The sequence below is a fragment of the Biomphalaria glabrata genome, chromosome 5 (genome assembly GCF_947242115.1).
Source record: "Biomphalaria glabrata chromosome 5, xgBioGlab47.1, whole genome shotgun sequence".
Taxonomy (NCBI): domain Eukaryota; kingdom Metazoa; phylum Mollusca; class Gastropoda; family Planorbidae; genus Biomphalaria; species Biomphalaria glabrata.
In genome coordinates this window covers 13,877,299-13,895,532 of record NC_074715.1, presented here as the reverse complement: position 1 = coordinate 13,895,532, position 18,234 = coordinate 13,877,299, and the positions used below count along the sequence as shown (strand labels likewise).

General features: G+C 35.6%; 1 protein-coding gene across 3 annotated transcripts; it reads left to right on the top strand.

Moving 5' to 3' along the window:
* The first annotated feature begins 377 nt into the window (after positions 1 to 377).
* On the top strand, positions 378 to 17,854 carry LOC106061427 (serine-rich adhesin for platelets-like). Of its 3 annotated transcripts, none has more exons than XM_013219593.2 (7): positions 378 to 464; positions 3,282 to 3,425; positions 3,533 to 6,525; positions 9,957 to 10,077; positions 10,210 to 13,224; positions 14,821 to 14,961; positions 15,373 to 17,854. In XM_013219593.2, exons 2-7 carry the CDS (start codon positions 3,293 to 3,295, stop codon positions 15,426 to 15,428), a joined length of 6,459 nt encoding a protein of 2,152 aa, XP_013075047.2. In that variant the 5' UTR covers positions 378 to 464; positions 3,282 to 3,292; the 3' UTR covers positions 15,429 to 17,854. The 3 variants fall into 3 exon arrangements, with proteins under 3 accessions (XP_013075047.2, XP_013075040.2, XP_013075031.2); XM_013219586.2 differs by having other exon boundaries at positions 14,821 to 14,967; XM_013219577.2 differs by having other exon boundaries at positions 14,821 to 15,027.
* Positions 17,855 to 18,234: the final 380 nt, after the last annotated feature.

The following is an 18,234-nucleotide window of genomic DNA, read 5'->3' as shown; positions in this document are numbered from 1 at the left end:
TTCGTAACAGTAATGAGAATAAATAGATTTAATTGAATTGCAGGCTAACCCTTTTTTAAAACGTATAACCCAAAAATAAGATGATGAAGCTTCGCCTAGGCAACTATATGAAGTCTATATAGTTATAGTCTAGCTGTATATTTTTTCTTCGTAGAAGCTCCTTAATACAGACTTATATTAGTCTTTAAAAATAAATGAAAAATTAAAACATATTTGTTTTAGTATCTTATTAATATAATGTATTAAACAAAGGTTTATGGTCAGAAAGAAAGCTGAAATAGTGTCATGTCTATTTTTTTTATCGCGTGTCCTCATTACTCTCTCACTCAGGCCTCACTCCCTCCCAGAATTCTGTCGACTATTGCGCATGCGTTTTGGAATCATTGCAAATGGCGGCAGTTGTTATTGTTCCATGGCGTTTGTGATACATGGAAATTTATAATAATTTCGGGACACCTAAATAGGTAAAAGATATAGTAGGACATTCACCGAATTTTATTCTTTATCTCTAATATATTTGCTTTTTGATAAATCTCAAACGTTTAAAAAATAAACCTTCTTGATGTTGTACCTGAGTGAGCCTTTTCCGGCCATGACTGCAAGAAAAAAAATTGCCAGCAAGGCCGACCCGCTGATAATTTTATATGAAAATTCTTTACTCAATCTTACATCTGCTTACGCTACAATAATCTAACGCTAATTTTTTTTCATCATGTCATTTAAAAAAATTGAATTTCGAAATTTTATGGTATCGGTGGTCAAAAAAATCAAACGAACAAATAGAGTCTATGTTTAGGACATCTGGTTTGACCCAGTTATTGAGTTAAAGTCTTACATTTGCAAACAAATTACTGAGGTAATATTTTATCATTTTATGTTTTTCCCCCCCCCCATTATAAACTAAGCTAGAAGTAGAAACTAAGAAATATATCGGGTCTAGTATTCATTATATTTTAAAGATTTTAAATTTAGTATTACAAGAGTGCAATGTAGAAAATATAGATGATAATGATAGATCTAGAATTTAGACTTGTCACTATCACTAATCTAGATCTAGATTTAATCTACTAAATTCTACTTAAAAGCTTGCACTACTTGCAGTAAAGTTGAATATAGATCTATTTAGCATGCAGAAGCAAAGGGTGAGTTGAAAAAAAAAAGAACTTACCAAATCAAAAGCTATTACTATAGGTCTAGATCTAGTATTAGTACTATTAGTAGTAAAGATGTAGATTGTAGATATAATTAGTCTAAAATACAGACTGTTTAAAAAGCTAATAATACTAAGAATAGCCTATAAGTATAATCAAGTTCTATATTGATTATATTTAAAATGTGAGTAAATAGATGTCTGTTGCCATTTAACAGAAAAAGGCTACAAATGGTATCAAACAGATAGTCTGTCTTTGTTTACATCATAGACATACTGATAACTAAATATTTTGGATAATTATAGGCTGAACAGATAGCAATATAAAAACATTTCTAACATTGTAAGCTGAAAAAGGTTGTAACCCTAAGCTCAAGCTGATTCTCTTCACATTTCTCTTTTCCTTTTTATTTATAACTTAATTCAACCATAGAACAAACTTAATCAGTACTAGTAAGCATACATTGGCTGAATTGGCTAGCTAGTTGTTAATTAGGTAGTAGAGGAAACAAAGCAAAAACTTTTGATTAAGTGAAAATGAGAATATCTTCAAAAGCTTCCTTCCTATTTGATCTCTTACATTACAAATTAATTGTTTTGTTATTACACATAATTTTATTTTATCAATATCTGAGTTGCATTCTCAAATTAAAATACAAAACAATGGACAATTTCTAGAAATCTTTGAGGTTTTAGGTTTTTTTTATATTAGATGTCACAAACTATGTTGAAAAATTCCAGTAGTGCTTTTTAATGATCTCATTTAAAAAACAACAACACTTGATGTAATGAAGAATCTGTTTAGAGCAATTCAAATGAAACTATTTCAAAATAAAAAAAAAAGGGGGGGGGAAATAATTTAAATAATATCCTGAGCTCTCCTTTTTCTTTCATGACCAGATCATTTTATTCTCATGTGTATATTTCTACTATCTGTGCCATGCTTTTGAGGCTGTAAAACAAAGCTAACATTTTGTTTTAACATAGGAGATCATAAAAACCATGTATGTGCTATTTCACTTTTCCAAGCTTGGTACATTAACTACTAACCCTCCCCAACACACACACACACCTTTAGCTCACTTTTGTACTAATCACATACCTGATTTGCTATGCCTCCTCTCTGTGGATGGGATGCTGCATTGGCCAGAGATTAATTGTTCGCCTTTTTAATTTTTTTTCTTAGCTTTTAACTTTCATGTCTATAGAACTATAGAAGTTATCCCAGTCATTCCATTTCACAAGTAAAAATGACATTACTGAAACTACATTTCTAGATTGATCAAATGCTACTCATTTTATATAATATAATATCAATTTAAAGTCATTTTAATGAAAACAGCATCATTAAATCATATCCTCATGTCAGGAAAGATATTAATTTGAAACTGTGTCAGGTACCAAGTGTAAAATGTCACCTTGTAAAAAGGGGAAAGGGGCGTTTAATATAACAAGGTTAAAAAACAATTCTTACTTATTTACAAAATAGTTTGTTTCAGTGAATAAAACAATGTCAAACATTTATTGTTATATTGCCGCCATTCTATTAAAATCCAAAACTCTATTTTATATTCATCACTTTAACTAAATATAAAAATACAATTTATTTCACCTGAATGCAAAAAAAAAAAAGTTCAAATATGTTTTCACATATTACAGAAAATTTTAACTAAAATGAGGGCATACATGCATATTTGTTATAGGGATTTTATGACTTGTTATGTTATTGTTTTATTGGTAATAATTTCATATTAAGAAATCCTAAAATTGAATTAGGCTTAGTTTTTATTCTTATTTATGCAGCTTGAAAATGCATGGTTTTAAACACTTTAATTTAGCTGTCTATCAGATATATCAGAGCATTTGTCTATTAATGTGCATTTGTAATTGTTTAATTGTGCTTGAACAATGTCCTATAGTCTACCTGTCATTTTAGATCATTCTTATATTCCAAAGAATAAATCAATATTATTTTTACAATTCCCTGTCTTATTATTCAGTTTGTAACTTTTAAAACCAACTAATTACTAAAATACTTTAAAAAATGAAACATTTAGAAAATATGTTAGAAAGCTTTTGGTTAAGACTTCATGCTCTGCAAAATTGTTCAATGTTTATCTTGTTTTATCAGGTGTGCGTCTGATGGATGGCGCGATGGGTCAGGAGGAGGATGTTGTGGAAGCAGTGCTGACATGTGAAGGCGACTTCCACGACCCTGAACTCTTTATTAGATTAGAAAAGTTTAGACATGGGTTAAAGGAGTTATTATCAACAGGTATGTTTTTTATGTCCCCTTTCTTCATATTATTTAATGCAGTTTTTTTTTTTTTTTTTTTTTGTGATGTTTTAAATTAATGACTATATTTGTTTTTGTATCCACAGAAAAACACAAAGTAAAGGTGAAGAAGGTGGAGCCATGGAATAGTGTTAAAGTGACATTGACTATTCCGAGAGATGCAGCAACAAGATTGAGACAGTTAGCCCACAGTGGCAATGACTCCCTGCGGCAGATGGGGGTCCTTTCAGTTCAAATTCAAGGGGATTCACAGATATCTTTAACAATAGCTGGTCGCAATAATGAGCCCACTGAGTTTGTTTTGCGTGCGCCAGCATTGTCAACCACAACATTGGGATCCGATGCAGACTTTTCTGTTTCAACTGATCTCAATACCTCGCCTGGTACAAGTAACAATGAATTGACTAGAAAAAACATTGTGGATTATCTTAGGCAGGGATCAGCGTTACGACAAAATGCTTCTTTATTTGACTCTATCATGGGAGGAGTTGGAACATCTTCACCAGCCATCAGTTTGGGGATAGGCATTTCCCAGCATTCCTCGTCATTTCAGAACCCATCTTTGCACAGTTCTTCATTTAGACCTAACAATATCTCTTGTATGCCTGTGCAAAACCCTAGCTTAAGAGGATCTTCATTGAGGAATAGTTTTTCTTTTACCAAGTCTACGGGAGCATTTCATCCGCCTGTACCTCGCCTTCCTGCCTCTGCAGGTCAGAGTCCAGTCACAAAACTTATGCAGCCAGGTAACAGGCAAGCAGGTCATAATGTGCCATTGAGTCAAGTAAGCTATACCAATTCCAACAGTCACATGGCTTTGTCAACTAGCATAAGTAATTTGAACCCAGCAGGGCCTCTTAGACTTCCAGCTTCACCCAGTCCAAGTTTTCATTCCCAGAATGCACTGTTGCCACCACCTCTTTCATCTTCTCCAACCTCGGCCTTGATGATGGATTTGCCCCCGCCTCCTCCATACCCTCATAATAATGCTAGACCAGGGAAACCAGTTACAGCTTCCAGTCCTCTACTAGTGAATCTTCTGCAGACTGATCCACTAATGGTGGCTGCTGGAAATGCCAGTGGTAATCCTAATAAGCCATTATCTCTTGGAGATTCTGAAGCACCTCCATCAAAAAAGAAAAAGCGCTCAAAAAAATCAAAAGATGGATTAGCTAAACTGACTGAGAGCTTGGCTAATAACAATCCTGCTTTTTCAAATGTGTTTTCTAATTCAGGCGTGGATTTAAATCGGATTACCAGGGTTACTGAAGATAGTTATACTGTTAATTTACAGAGTTCAATTAGTTTAAAAGACTCCTCTGTTGATGTGGCACAATCCAGAAGTGGGGCTATGAATGTATGTCATATACCAGATTCTTTTATACCTAACTTTCGACCTGATAGTAAACCTTCATTTTTGCCAGACCGTCCTTTCAGTGAAAGTCACACGGATAATCTTTCCCTATCTAAATTTCATTTAGAAAGTAATAGAAGTGCAATAGGTATTAGTAATGTCAGTTCTAAACATTCAGATTCCAATGTGCGAGAACATTCATCAAAAGATTTAGATCCTTTCAATTTAGAGATATCAGCAGGAAAGATAATCAACCCTTATACAGGACAGCTGGAACCAAGAGACAGTGTTGACATGGGTCCTATAGGTGATAACTTTGCTACACAGATCCTTGCTAAGAAGGCAAAGGAAATGGATGAATTGAATAAAATTACTGTGCCTATTTGTTCATCCCATACATTGGATGTCCGTGTTGGATCTTTAAGTCCTAGCCCAGTTACTCTTTCAAATTCTACTGCTGGATATATACGCTCAGGTGGACCTTTTCAAGTGTGTAATGATAGGATGAATTCTGTTTCCCCCCACCGGCGGAATTTAATTAGTGATGGCCCATTGAGGGATGTGAAACATTCTACACCCTCAACTTTCTATGCATTGCCTACACGGCAGGATATAGTAGGACCTGCAGTGCCAGCAGAGGCACCCACTTCCACACATCAATCGCCCAGTGTATCTCATAAAAGTGTTTCTGTTAAGAGTGCAGGTGTTCAAAGAACTTCAAGTTCAGCATCGATTCCTGTGAATGGACCATCACCAAGTTTGAGTCCAAGTCATCTTGAGTTTCTTGAAAACTCTTTATCATCTGTGGCATCCTCCACCTCTTCAGGATCTGTGATTTATCCCTCAAGCACTTCTATGTCTCTTCCTGTAACGCAAATAAGCTTATCTCAAACCCCAGCTCAGCAGGCCATGTCAGTGCCTGCTGCAGTAGAAGCAGCCAGAGTGCGGCCACAATCATCGGCTCCTTCCCATCAACCCAGACTGACCTCATCTCCTTCAAATGCATCTGATAGGAGTCCTTCATTGGCCAACATCCACAATCAGGCAGCAAGTACTGATACCATTGGTAACACACTTGGTACCAAGTTCAGCTCTCCTCATTTGCTCAATTCATTTCCTGAAAAGCACATGGACTCTTTGAGTGGCACAGAGAGCCCTCCAGAGAAAGTCTCGTCCGAAGGAGATGACAACTCAAATCATAGCGGCTTAGCTGCTGACTCTCTTCCAGAAAATTCAGGTGCTGCTGCACTGATAGAACACTCTGGTGTCAAAGCTGAAAACCATGATTCGGGATTGGGTAGCTCTTCTGAAAGATCTGACGATACTCCGTCTGAACCTGGAGACAGTGAGTTTCGTCCTACCCACACCAGTGCAGAAGGGGATGACAATAAAACTCAATCGGCTAAAATTAACCCTGCCACCTGTAAACTGGACTCCAAACAATCGAATAGCATCACTGTGGGCTACATGATGAATCCTAATGAAAACATTTCTCAGTCCAAATTGCTATCTTCTAAATACAGCAGTCATCTGAATATGAAAGTAACTTGCACTCCAACCAGAGCAACTACTAGTTTGAACATGTCTCATTTGTCAGATGGACAATTGAAACCTAATGATAAACAGAATGGGCAGCAAGTTCTTTCATCATCAAACTGGCCCTTGGATAATATTAATTACCAACCCAGCACTACAGGCTTACTGATAGAAAATTCTGGAGATCTGGTATGTACAATTTAAATACTAATTATAAGAAGTTGAAATGTCTATTTGGTTAGGCTATAGAATGTTATCTAAGCCCTTTTATTCATTGAAAAAACTCTATTTTGGAAGAAAATTAGGCACAAAAGTGATTAGATTTAATTGCAGTTCACAAGTTCTAATCAGCAAATACAATTTATGAATAATAGATCCTTTAGTATGCTTAAAATATATTTGTTTAGAACTCTTATTGATTTGAGATACATTATGAAAGGCCTGAGATGTAAACATTAATTAAATACAAATATTGTATTTGTTTTTTTTTTTTATTTAACCTGTAAGAGATGAACTGAAGAAATATTAATTATTTTTTGTAATTTAATTGAACAGATCTCAAAGCCTTAGAGGCACCTTAAAGTCATTCTCAAAATTATGTATTCATATGTGAACCTTATCATTATTCAGATTCCTAGTTGAAGCCTGCATTAGCTTTAACACACAAAAATCAAAAATGGTATTGAAGTAAAATTCTCAAAGCTATCATTTTTTTATTGTAGACCAAAATCATATTTTAAGTTTTGATGTTCATCTCTAACATCCAATGACAAAGCAGCTCACAATCCTATTATAGGCCAGCCACCTATTGAGACATTCTACCTCTGTATACTACACAAATGCAATGTTAGAATTTCCAAAAAATTAACAAGTCTTGAAAATATGAATGTATGGTTATTATTTAGCTTTGCAAAGCTTGGACTATTTGAAAAGCTGTCTCAGGATAAATTACATAGATGGGAAACAAAAAAAAAGAATATTTGTAATTGAGTAATTTGAACTAAAATATTGTCTATTACAGGCTAACATTTATTTCAGTTTAATAAACATAATTAAAAAAGAAAATTTAAGCTTCTTAAAGTGCAGTTGAACTTTTTAGTAACATAATTGAAACCAAAATATCAAAATTTACTCTAACGGCATTTGAGCACACAAAAAATTTGGTTGCAGTTTCTACAAGTGAATTTTCTACTGATTCTAGAGATAACTAGATGTAAGATAGAATAGGTTTTTTAAAATTGTTCTTTTTCTGTGAGTACAATTGTAGTAAAAAAAAAAATCAAATGAAATAAATATTAACTGAATTCAAAAGGCAAAAGAAAAGGTACATTTTAAATGTTGAATGTTCAATGAAATTTCTGATTGCTGGCCTGTCATTCAACTTCGCTAACAATATTTGATATATCCCTGGGATATAATCATCATCATCAAACTCCATTAGAGTGAGGGCTTGAGAGGCTCAAATCCGCTCTTGCAAAAGCCCTGGACAGAAACCCTGCTGACTTGCGTAGTGCATAGATGTCGCCATACAGGTTGAGAATTTTGTATTTCCCAGACCTGTTGAGACAGAGGTCAGCAAGTCTGGGGCAGTCAAACAGAATATGAGGCACGGTTTCCTCTTTCTTCCCCGCAGCGGGGGCACCGTGAATCAAAATTTGGCCATAGCCGCGAGAAATATGAGCCAACAGGACAGTGGCCTGTCCTGCACTGTGCTATAATAGCTTTCTCAGGCCTGGACAGCCTCCACCACGGGGAAGTGCTGTCAGGGCGCCTCATGCACTCCCAGACTCCACAGGCTTTTTGGGACTTGTCCCAGCACTCAAACCACTTTTCCATTTCTGTTTTTGTATTCTAGCCAGGGCTTGATGAAAGCTTGCAGCCTGTTCAGTGGGTGGAATTTGCCCTTCCTGGTGGGCCAAAGAGTCTGCAGTTGTGTTGCCAGTCACACCTATGTGACTCTGTACCCACTGCATTATTACAGGGGTGCCATAGCGTTGTTTAATGTTATGTGAAGCCATGATGATAGTGTTGATATTGGGGGGCCATGGTCCAGGGCTTTGCAAAGCCTGTAGTACAGATTTTGAGTCAGTGACCACAACAATCTGTGTTGCCCTCAAATGTCCCTCGCCGAGTTGAGAGTCAATGACTTTAAAGGCTTCACAGACTGCCATGGTCTCCGCATCAAAACTGCAAACACTACCACATGGTCCAAAGATTTTGACTGTGTAAGAGCCAAGAAAGTCGATGTAGGCTCCATAGCCTGCTCTTCCAGAATCTATTGATGCCGACCCATCAGTGTATGCAAAAATAGCACTGGGCTTGAAGGTATTAATGGTCTCCAGAGCTAGGATTTGAAGGTCGTTAGATGAACGACTTTGTTTAATGGCATTAGGGTCTACTAATTTCAAGCGTATGTATGTCTGGGGTCATTGGGCGACACCAAGGGGGAAGGGGATGAAAGCGTTGAATGTTTTGTTGGTTGGTGGAGAGGCCAGCTTCATCAGATAGTCTAGTGGCATGATGCATAAAAGACTGCATCTGGATACGTCTTCTGCATCTCCAACCATCCACTAATTATGGGATATAATAGACTAAGATAAGGCAAAAAAATTAGTTTTGATGAGATTATTATTTACTAAGTGAGTACTAACTGAGTTTATTTAGCAATCAGTAGAATTGGTGAAACTTAATGCATTGAGGGAGACCACAATAATTATGAGAATTCATACTTTAGACTTCAAAACTTTTGATTTATGAGTAGTTCCAAATGTTTAAGTTAAAATCAAATTTATTGTTATGGTCTTTCAAAACCTTGAATCAGATGTACACATGCATTTATTTTTTAATTGTGATTTAAGGTTGAAAAGATTCTGTTTTGGCTCATGGCTTAATCATCCTCAGATTTTCACTAGGAGAAAGCTGCTTTTAGTTTTGTGTGATCTTTCTATCCCTGCATATGTCACATTGTATTTAGATTTTGAAAACTAGAAAAGTTATTGAGAATCTGATCATGATACTTTGCAGCTTGCTAAGTTTTTGATACATCTACTTTTTTGTCTATTATTTGTCAAAATAATGATGTTTTTAAAATATATATGACTTGTTTATGTATTTTCTGGTGTAACTGCTAAGGGTTTACAGAAAATATCCTGCATCAGGCTTTGGTTGTGAGTGACCTCAGGCAGTCATGTTTTTAATGTAAATGGGGAGAAATAGGAAAGTGGCTATTATTGTTAGTTTGTAGTTCTAAACTTCTGATATTTGTACTGAAAATATTGAAATCCACTTTTTTAACTACATCGTTCACCAAACATGAGATTATGTGAAAACAAAAACTCTTATTATAATCTTTTTAAAAATATTTTTTCATATGTTTGTGTACAAACTTGAGTAATTAAAAAATTTATCAGACATTAGCTATTATTCCAAGGTTACAAAAAAGCTAAATTTGTCTTGTGTTCTGACAGTTTTGTATATAAAGATACTGATGACCAGGTTATTCTTTAAAAGAGAGAGAAAATATAATATACAAGTTTGAAAATAGTTTTCTTTTGTCTATCAGTTATGTTTTTACCATAAGTTACAACAAGCTTAACTAACATTAATTTCTTTATCCTTAGGTTACCGGTCCAAAACTCAATGGCCCACTTTCTGACATCAACTTGGAAACAATATTTGCAGCAGCCACTGAGTTGCAGCAGAAGAAGATTAGAAGCATGCAAAAACAAAGTCTTAAGAAAGGTAATCTTGCAATTAATGAAGTTTCAACTAAAATTTGTAACACACATTTGCATTTTTCATAATACTGAAATAAAAATATATTATGTACAAATTACGTTTACTTTTAATATTTTAATTTTGTCTTGTTATCAGATAATCCTGCTGAACATATGAAACTCCAAGCAGAGGTTTTAGAAAAAATCAGTAAAGTGCATCAGTATGCAGAATCAACTAAATCTGTGTCTGATTTGGGTGTTAAAAATGTCACTGTAGACAAAGAAGATGCACAAGATTCATTCTCAAGGACTGTTAACTTGGAAGAGAAAGTTGATCACCTCATCTTTGATATGGAGGAGTTGGTGAATGGGAAAACTTTAGGCAATGGCAGTGTAGGGCTGGAAGGCAAAGTAGGAAGCAATATAACTTCCATTTATTCTAAGAGATCTTCACCAGTGAATGTGAATATGTTGAACCACATCTATGCCCCTGGGTTACCATTGCCTCGTCGCCTGACTGAATCTGTTCAGAGGTTGGTTAAGCCATTACCTGCATCAGAGTCATCAGCTGTGATACCAAGTGTGAGGGCTTGCAAATCTCCTGCTAGTGGAAACTCATCAAGGGCCGCATCTAGCGCCAATGGTTCTAATAGCAGGGTCTCCTTTCAGAGTGGCACACGCTCGCCTGGGGCTAGCATGCCCAAACTTGTTCCTAATGACAAATACTCACTTTTGTCTGGAGGACTAGACCTTGCTGGTTTGTCCAGTCTGCCATACAGTTCAGCCAGTACCGGCGACACTCTTCTTGGTTGTAAGCCTCCGATTCCTGTCTTAACAGCAGACCTCTCATTAAAGGATACCAGCTTGTTGAACAATCCACTTTCTCCCACTAAAATTGTCTTTGATGCAAAGTCAGTAGGCAGTAAAATGTTATCCCAAAGTTACCCTCCTTTTAAATATAGAGAAAACAGCCCTCATCTGCTCCCAGAAATAACAGATCAAAATAACTTAGCTCAGAGCAGCAGTTTCAATTTTTTTCCAAAGACAAAATTTGAAATCCCTAATAATTCTCAGGAATCAAGACATTTTACATCTATTATTAGCCAGGAGCAGAGTTTGCCTCAAGCAAACAGAGTTTATCATGAGACGGGGGGCAATGTAGGCCCAACAAAACTAGCCCTGCAGTCTCCCGCCATTGCAGCTAAAGACAATGCTCATTCCAGTCATGACCGCAACAATGTAGATATCTCTGTAGCTTACAGTCGTCATTCCAGTGTGTCATCTCCTGTGATGCCAGTTCTGCACCAAGGACAGCAGGACTTGGCCGTCACCTTACCCAGCATTTCTAGTCACCACCCTAATCTCAGCACACTCTCAGAGATCTCAGCCCTAGGCAGCACTACAACCACTGTGGCTGTTTCCACTACAGTTTCAGCACTAGGTGTGCCTTACTTCACTGGGTCGTCAAGCACTACAGTCACAACATACAAGGCATGCTCCCCTGGGCAGCTGCCAACCTTGTATCCTATTCCCACTTCATCTACTTTGGCTGGAAAAGCGGAAACAACTGTAGTATCATCTCAGACACTATTGTCAAGAAAGTCTGATTCTCCAACCCCTCCCAAGTTAACTCGAGTCTCTTTACCTAGCCATCCTCCGCCATTACTTTCTAAATCGGGCTACCAGTTGAATAGAAATCTGTTTGAAAACATGCAAAGTGATTTACTTACTCATGAACTGGCATCTGCTCCTACACTATCCTCAGAGACTGCAACAGAATGGTTGTCACAGACTATGCATAAGTCGCCTGAACCTGAGGTAACAGAAGTCTCACTTATTGATTCTGAAACACTCACACCCAAATCTGGTTTAAGCCAAGCTGATAAGTCTGAATGTAAGAAACCTGACAATATTCTTAGAAATAGTGTGCTAACTGCTAATGAAGTCAAAAATAGAGGCTCTGTAATAATAGATCAGGAGCTGGTTCAGAACTCATTAAAACTGAAAACAGAATCTGAGGATAACTCTTTGCAAACCTCTTTACCTCTTGTAACTCGTGCTGAAAGTCTCAACAGTTTAGATAGTGTGTCTGAGACAATAGCTTCAGTTGCAGCAGGTACTGTGAGCTCATCTAGCAAACTTCTACCTTCCCTTCCTCTAGTGAAAGAGCCAATACTGGAAAAAATAGCATCAACCCTAGGAACAACTTTGTCCACAATGCCCAAACCTTTACCAAGCAAGGTAACATTAACATTAGATGAAAACATGGCAGTGCCAAATGAAAATATTGATGAAGAAAAAGATGTTGACAGTTCATCTGTAGAAGCTTTGGCAGTCTCTATTGTTGCTGAGAGTGCTTCTGAGCCATTTATTTGTGAAGAATCTACTAAACATGGTGACATTGTAAACTTTGTTTCTAGTCCTGGTGAACCTCCACATATTGCAGATAATAGCAGTGCTGAGTCTTCCATGAAAAGGGTCACCAGGAAAAGAAAGTCCACTCACAGTGAGGGGGACTCTCGGGATGCTGAAAGTGACCTGTCCTCAAGTGAAACTACTCCTGTAAAACAAGCCTGCAATGTTCAGCCAACTAACAAGCCTACTGTAAAATCCAGCCCAGCTGCCAACTCTAAAATGGACACTTATGTAAGTAAGCCTTTCAGGGAAGTGAGTTCTTTGAGGACATATTCGAAATCTAGCAACTTTGGTAATGGGGATTTTCATAACAAAGTTACAAAAATCACCACTCACAATTCTGGAGAGGAGAAGGACTCTGTTCGACAACCTAGACCTCATAGGACTTCATTGTCTGATGGTGAAACAAACTCTTTAAAGGAAGTGAAACATTTACCTTCCATTGACAATAAAGATACAGCCATTAAAGATATATCTAAAGACAGTATGTTTGACAGTGGTGATAAGTTTGATGGATCGGTGGATGACAGCAGTGAGCTGAAGGATAGCTTGCACAAAGAAAACAAGTCTACTGATATTGAGGACCAGAAAGAAGCTCGTAATCAGCGAATTTCCTCTCTAGATGAGAAAGCTAAATCAGGTAACAAAGATCTCATTGACAAACAAGCAGTCCAAGGGGGCGATGAAGGCCATAGAAAAAATCATCGCATTAAAAGACAGTTTTATGCCTATGTTCCTGAGAAGTCTATAGACCAGAGTAAGTGAACATTTTCTGGTAACATTGAGAATTAATTAGTTTTTAGACCTCCCCTTACCTCCACTATTCCTTAGTTTGTTGAACCATTAGGGCACCACACATGATCTGTGTAAATAAATCATTGATGCTTTTAGTAACAGAACACACAATTTGGAGCAGAATCCTTTACTTTGTTTACAATTGATAATGGCTTAAAATTTCAAATTTAGTGGGACACCATGTGATGCATCTGTGACACATTTTTTACGACAACATCTAAGTTATACCAAAGTAAATATAAAATAAAAAGATATAGATAATGCAATAACATTATATTGTTAACCTATTTCAACAAAAACGTCTGTTCAATAATCCTTGCTTTTAGTAGAATATTACTTCAACCTAAGCCAGGTGTTCCATGTTACATCAAAAGATACCATTTTGTGCACTATTTCACACATTTTCTACAATTTTAAAATTCCACTATGCACCTTTTAAGCTCAAAATATCACAATTTATACAAAAACCATTTCTAAGTGCAATGAAAAGAAAATTGTGACATTTAAATAAGAAGTTTTTGAGTTATAGACATTTTAGTGAACCAATACCTATTTGTCACCAGTACACTCATATGTAAAATATAAATAAGCAAACACAATAGATTAAAATGTATTCCTATTCCTATAAGTAAAATTTATTCCTATTCCTATAAGTAAAATTTATTCCTATTCCTATAAGTAAAATGCAATAAAAACATGTAAGCATACTTACTTGTAGCTGGATTTAGAGACAACATATGCGCTGCAGTGCCCTGTAGAATCCTCATAATGCTAGACTTCTGTTAAGTTGGTCTTACTTTTTTGTCTTGCTTGCAGCATTGCGTCATTCTTTAGCATTGTATCAAACAATGTTGTCCTCTCTGTACTGATACTCCTGTACTCAGTTTGTATTAGGGTGGTCATATTGATAGACAGCTACTAACACATAGTTTTTTCATGGCAGACTCTTCCATACACTTGACTTGGTTGGTCCTTTACAGCCTGAGATTGACTTTAACCTTTTGTCAAGACAAGGAATCTGATTACCAGCCAGCTTGTCTGATACCTTCACCACTAAGTTTGCGAATGTTGTGGCAATGAGATGCCCAGATTGATCAAAGAGAGCTGCTAAAGGATTATCTAGATTTTAGATCTTGACCTCTTTACTAAATTATAGCTCACATGTGTAATATACATATTATATATCATACATACAGTCTGCGCTATTTTGTCAGTGCTAATTTGTTGGGCAACCATATTAACACACAAGAAGTTCAAATTAGCCATACAGTGTGAACCATTTTTAAAGACATTGCACTTTGTACAACTAATAGGCTTTACTTTACCTAGCAGATAAAAATTACTGGTTATATTTGGGCGGCCCATGAACATTATCATTATCTGAGTTATGTCCACCAGAATCCCATTAGCAGGTTGTTAGTCAAGGGTTCTATCACTTAGACCTCACTAGCACTGTCATTTCTTATTTAACATTTTTTTTCTTAATCTTGTACTGAAAAACAGACCTTCGACTTAATTTTGGAATGCATTAAATTGGTAGTGCTCATTATTTCTTCAGCCTATTTTGACACTCCTATTTTGAGTGGACGCACCCGAAGTAAAAATAAACCAGCTGAACAGAATGCTGAACCTGGGTCACAAGATGGCACTACTACTAATGACTCCAATCACCTTGAGTCCACTCAGCTAGCACCATCGGGTAAAGGTGATGTTGGCCTAGAAGGGGGTAGTGCTAAACGTCCCACACGCTCAGTTAGAGCAAAAGGTAATCATCTGCATATTTTTTATGACTTAGTAGTTGACTTTGGCATTCACATTACCTGACATTGATTTTGTGAAGACAGAATGAGTTATGGTGCTTTGTTGATCTTTTCTATACTTATTTAAAAAAAAAAAAACCTCAAATTATTTCCAGACATATGTTAGAGAACTTAATTATGCATTGATGAAAGCATTGACTGTGCAGTGTGACGTTTTGCATGATTCCATCATATATGGCATAATTATGTGTTAAGTATAAGATAACTTACATTTACCATTAAAAAAATAATTTGACTCATGATCAATTCTCTACTCATTCTAGATAATCCATTTCTATTCTTTTTTGTAGATAATCCACAAGATCAAAGTGCAAACAAACGGCGCAAAGTTCAACAGCACAGATAGCACACTGACTTAAGAGCCATAACTGAACTACATGACAACACCAAATTGTAGGATATTCTCTATATTCTGAAGCAATAAGCACCCAGGGCACAGTCAAGAAAGGCTCCATTTCTCAAACCAGTTAAAACATGTGCATTAAGCTATCTAATCTCACAATAATTGAGTAGACTCAGTGGGTTCTAAATTTTAATTTTATTGGATACATCCCCACATGAAAAAGTAAACAATGAAAATATTATTGGATTAACAAAAATAAGTTTTAATTTCAACTTTTCAGGGTTTTAATGGAAATTTGTTTCTTCTTAATGACTTTTTGTGTGTGCGTTTAGTGATTACATAAATAATGATCCTTGCTCTACATTTCACAGAAAAGTTTGTAAGCCGAATGAGCCCACCTTTTACCTATGTGACTCTCATATGTTGGCTTTGAAAGGAAAATTTTTGTTCTCCGCTTTTTCTGTGCTGATGTGTTTGAAATGACCGGCATGTTATGCTGTGTGGGTCACCAGTGTACAGTCATATGTTGGTGCTTCATGGACTGATTTCTGTGATGTTAGTATTCAATAACATACATACATACAGAGTATGAACTATTATATCCATTTCTATATTTTATGTATATGTAAGATAATACATACATTTGAATCTACTGCAGAAGTGTTAACAGTTTTTTTTTTTTTAAAGGGATTATTCTGTACATATTCTGTATGGAGTGTTTCCCTTTATCGCTGGCAGTGAATAGTCATTTTCTGAGAGATTTCGTTACCTAGATGTGGACTTGTAAATGAAGTTTATCTTTCTAAAAAGATGTAGACTCACATTGGTAATTAATCCAGTGAGCTTGATAATGAGGTAGCAGTTCTTGTTTACTAGTGGGAGAACTATGTATTTTCCTGACAGTCTGTATATGTCATTACTTAACAAGATGGAAAGTCACTCCTAATTTTGTAGTGGCATACTAAAATAGCTTCTAGGATCAACACAGCCATCTGGATTGGAACTGCTAATTGTTATATTATAGCTGTTGGACAGTTTTTTTTTTTAAATCTATGTTTTTTTTTTTTTTTTTTTGTTTGTTTTGTTTATTTAAGTGCACATACAAGAAATTTCTATTTTCATACAATTGGTGTACATAATTGTTCATTATTTACGTACATAGTAATGTTTATTTAACAGGTTTGGTTTTTATAATATATATATATATATACTCTACATTTGTGCATTCAAATGTTTATTGTATACACATTTATGACATGGATGAAAATAGAAACAGTTTTGTTTTTCTCTAATGTCATGTGATTTGTGATAGTTCATCTTCCTTTCACTTTGTTTTAAAAGAAAAAAAACAACAAAAAAAAACAAAACAAAAACACTTTATTTGCCAAATTGTGTATTTAGCATAATGAAATGAAATTGTTGACTAGATTTGTTGTGTGTGTGTGTGTGTGTATTTAGTGTGAGGCTGTATGAGTTCCAGATGTTTTAGGCTTATATTGACCTACTTGGGGGTGTCTTGATTGTAAATAGATTTTATGTTTCATTCTCCCTTCTATTGAACATGCTACCTTTCCAGCTGTCAGTGAGTCAACTGGGTGCATAGTTTTGTGTGTATATATATATATATACATAGAATTATATACATACAGAATTCAATACATATATGTCTATAGTTAGTTGATTCTGTAATGTGTACATGAAGTGCCTGGTTGTCAGATTAATACATATGGCTCTTTTTTTTTTTTTTTTAAATGGTAGTACTGGTATTTTTTCTATAAAGGGTTAGTTTATAGTTTTTAAAAAATTTTTGAGGGTGGTAATTTGTGTAGATGTTCTATGCAATGAGAAAAAGATTGTCAAACAAACAAAAAATGTATTCAATGATGGCTATTGCTTGAATTTGGTCTACCTATTAAATTTCAATAGTACACAATTATTAGTTTCAACGTTGAGACATAGGTTTATTCAGACCTTTTTTTTCCCTCGCAGAGCCGATTCATCATCATTATTGTTTCTCTTACCGCTGTTATTTAAATTGTTTCCAGATTATTTGTATTCTTCTGGTTTCTCCTGTACATGTTCAGAAACATTTTAGTTGAATTCATTTCATCCATTGCATTTCATTTTTATTCCAAAATGATTGTGCCCCTCAAACCCCCCCCCCCCTCCCTTTTTTTTTTTTCCCAATCATTTAAAAAAAAACCTAGATATAATGTTAGCTGATGTTCTGTTAAGGCATGTTGATGTTACAAACTTTGAATTGGCTTTATGAATGGTTTTTATTCAATGTCATGCCTAGTTGTTGGTCTGCTGGCTGCTGAAGTCCTGGGGCTAACACTGTAGCATACTGTATATACATCATTTCATTTTCAGCTACTTTCATTTTTCACAATGTGCACATCTTTAGAAATAACAAAACTCAAATATGATTCTTTGGCTTCCCTGTTTTCTGTTTAAATGATGTCTCGTGTCTTTCATTGTGAATGTTTGGAATACCTACTGCAATTACGTCCAACTACACCCCAGCCCCCATCTTCTCTTTTAATTAGTTATTTTCTATAGTTTGTGAATAAAAGAAGCTTACCTAACTTATAGATTTATTATAAATGCCATCCCCCTTACAGTTTAAAACAGCCAAAAACCTATGCCCATTTCAGAACCAGGTTAGAGTAAATATCCAAGAATCTCATTAAACAAAAGTATTCATGTTAATCACATGCAATGGCCAATAATCTGAAGCAGTTTTAGGGTAAAATTGTTCTATATTTAGCTTTGTACTAGGGCAGTACCCTTATATACCCCCCAAGCT

Bases quoted from the DNA above. Each gene is read 5' to 3' on its own strand.
- LOC106061427 (XM_013219577.2), top strand. From the start codon at position 3,293: ATGGATGGCGCGATGGGTCAGGAGGAGGATGTTGTGGAAGCAGTGCTG. The intron at 3,426-3,532 runs GTATGTTTTTTA...TTGTATCCACAG, and splicing joins AAAGGAGTTATTATCAACAG to AAAAACACAAAGTAAAGGTG. The intron at 13,225-14,820 runs GTAAGTGAACAT...TTATTTCTTCAG, and splicing joins TGAGAAGTCTATAGACCAGA to CCTATTTTGACACTCCTATT.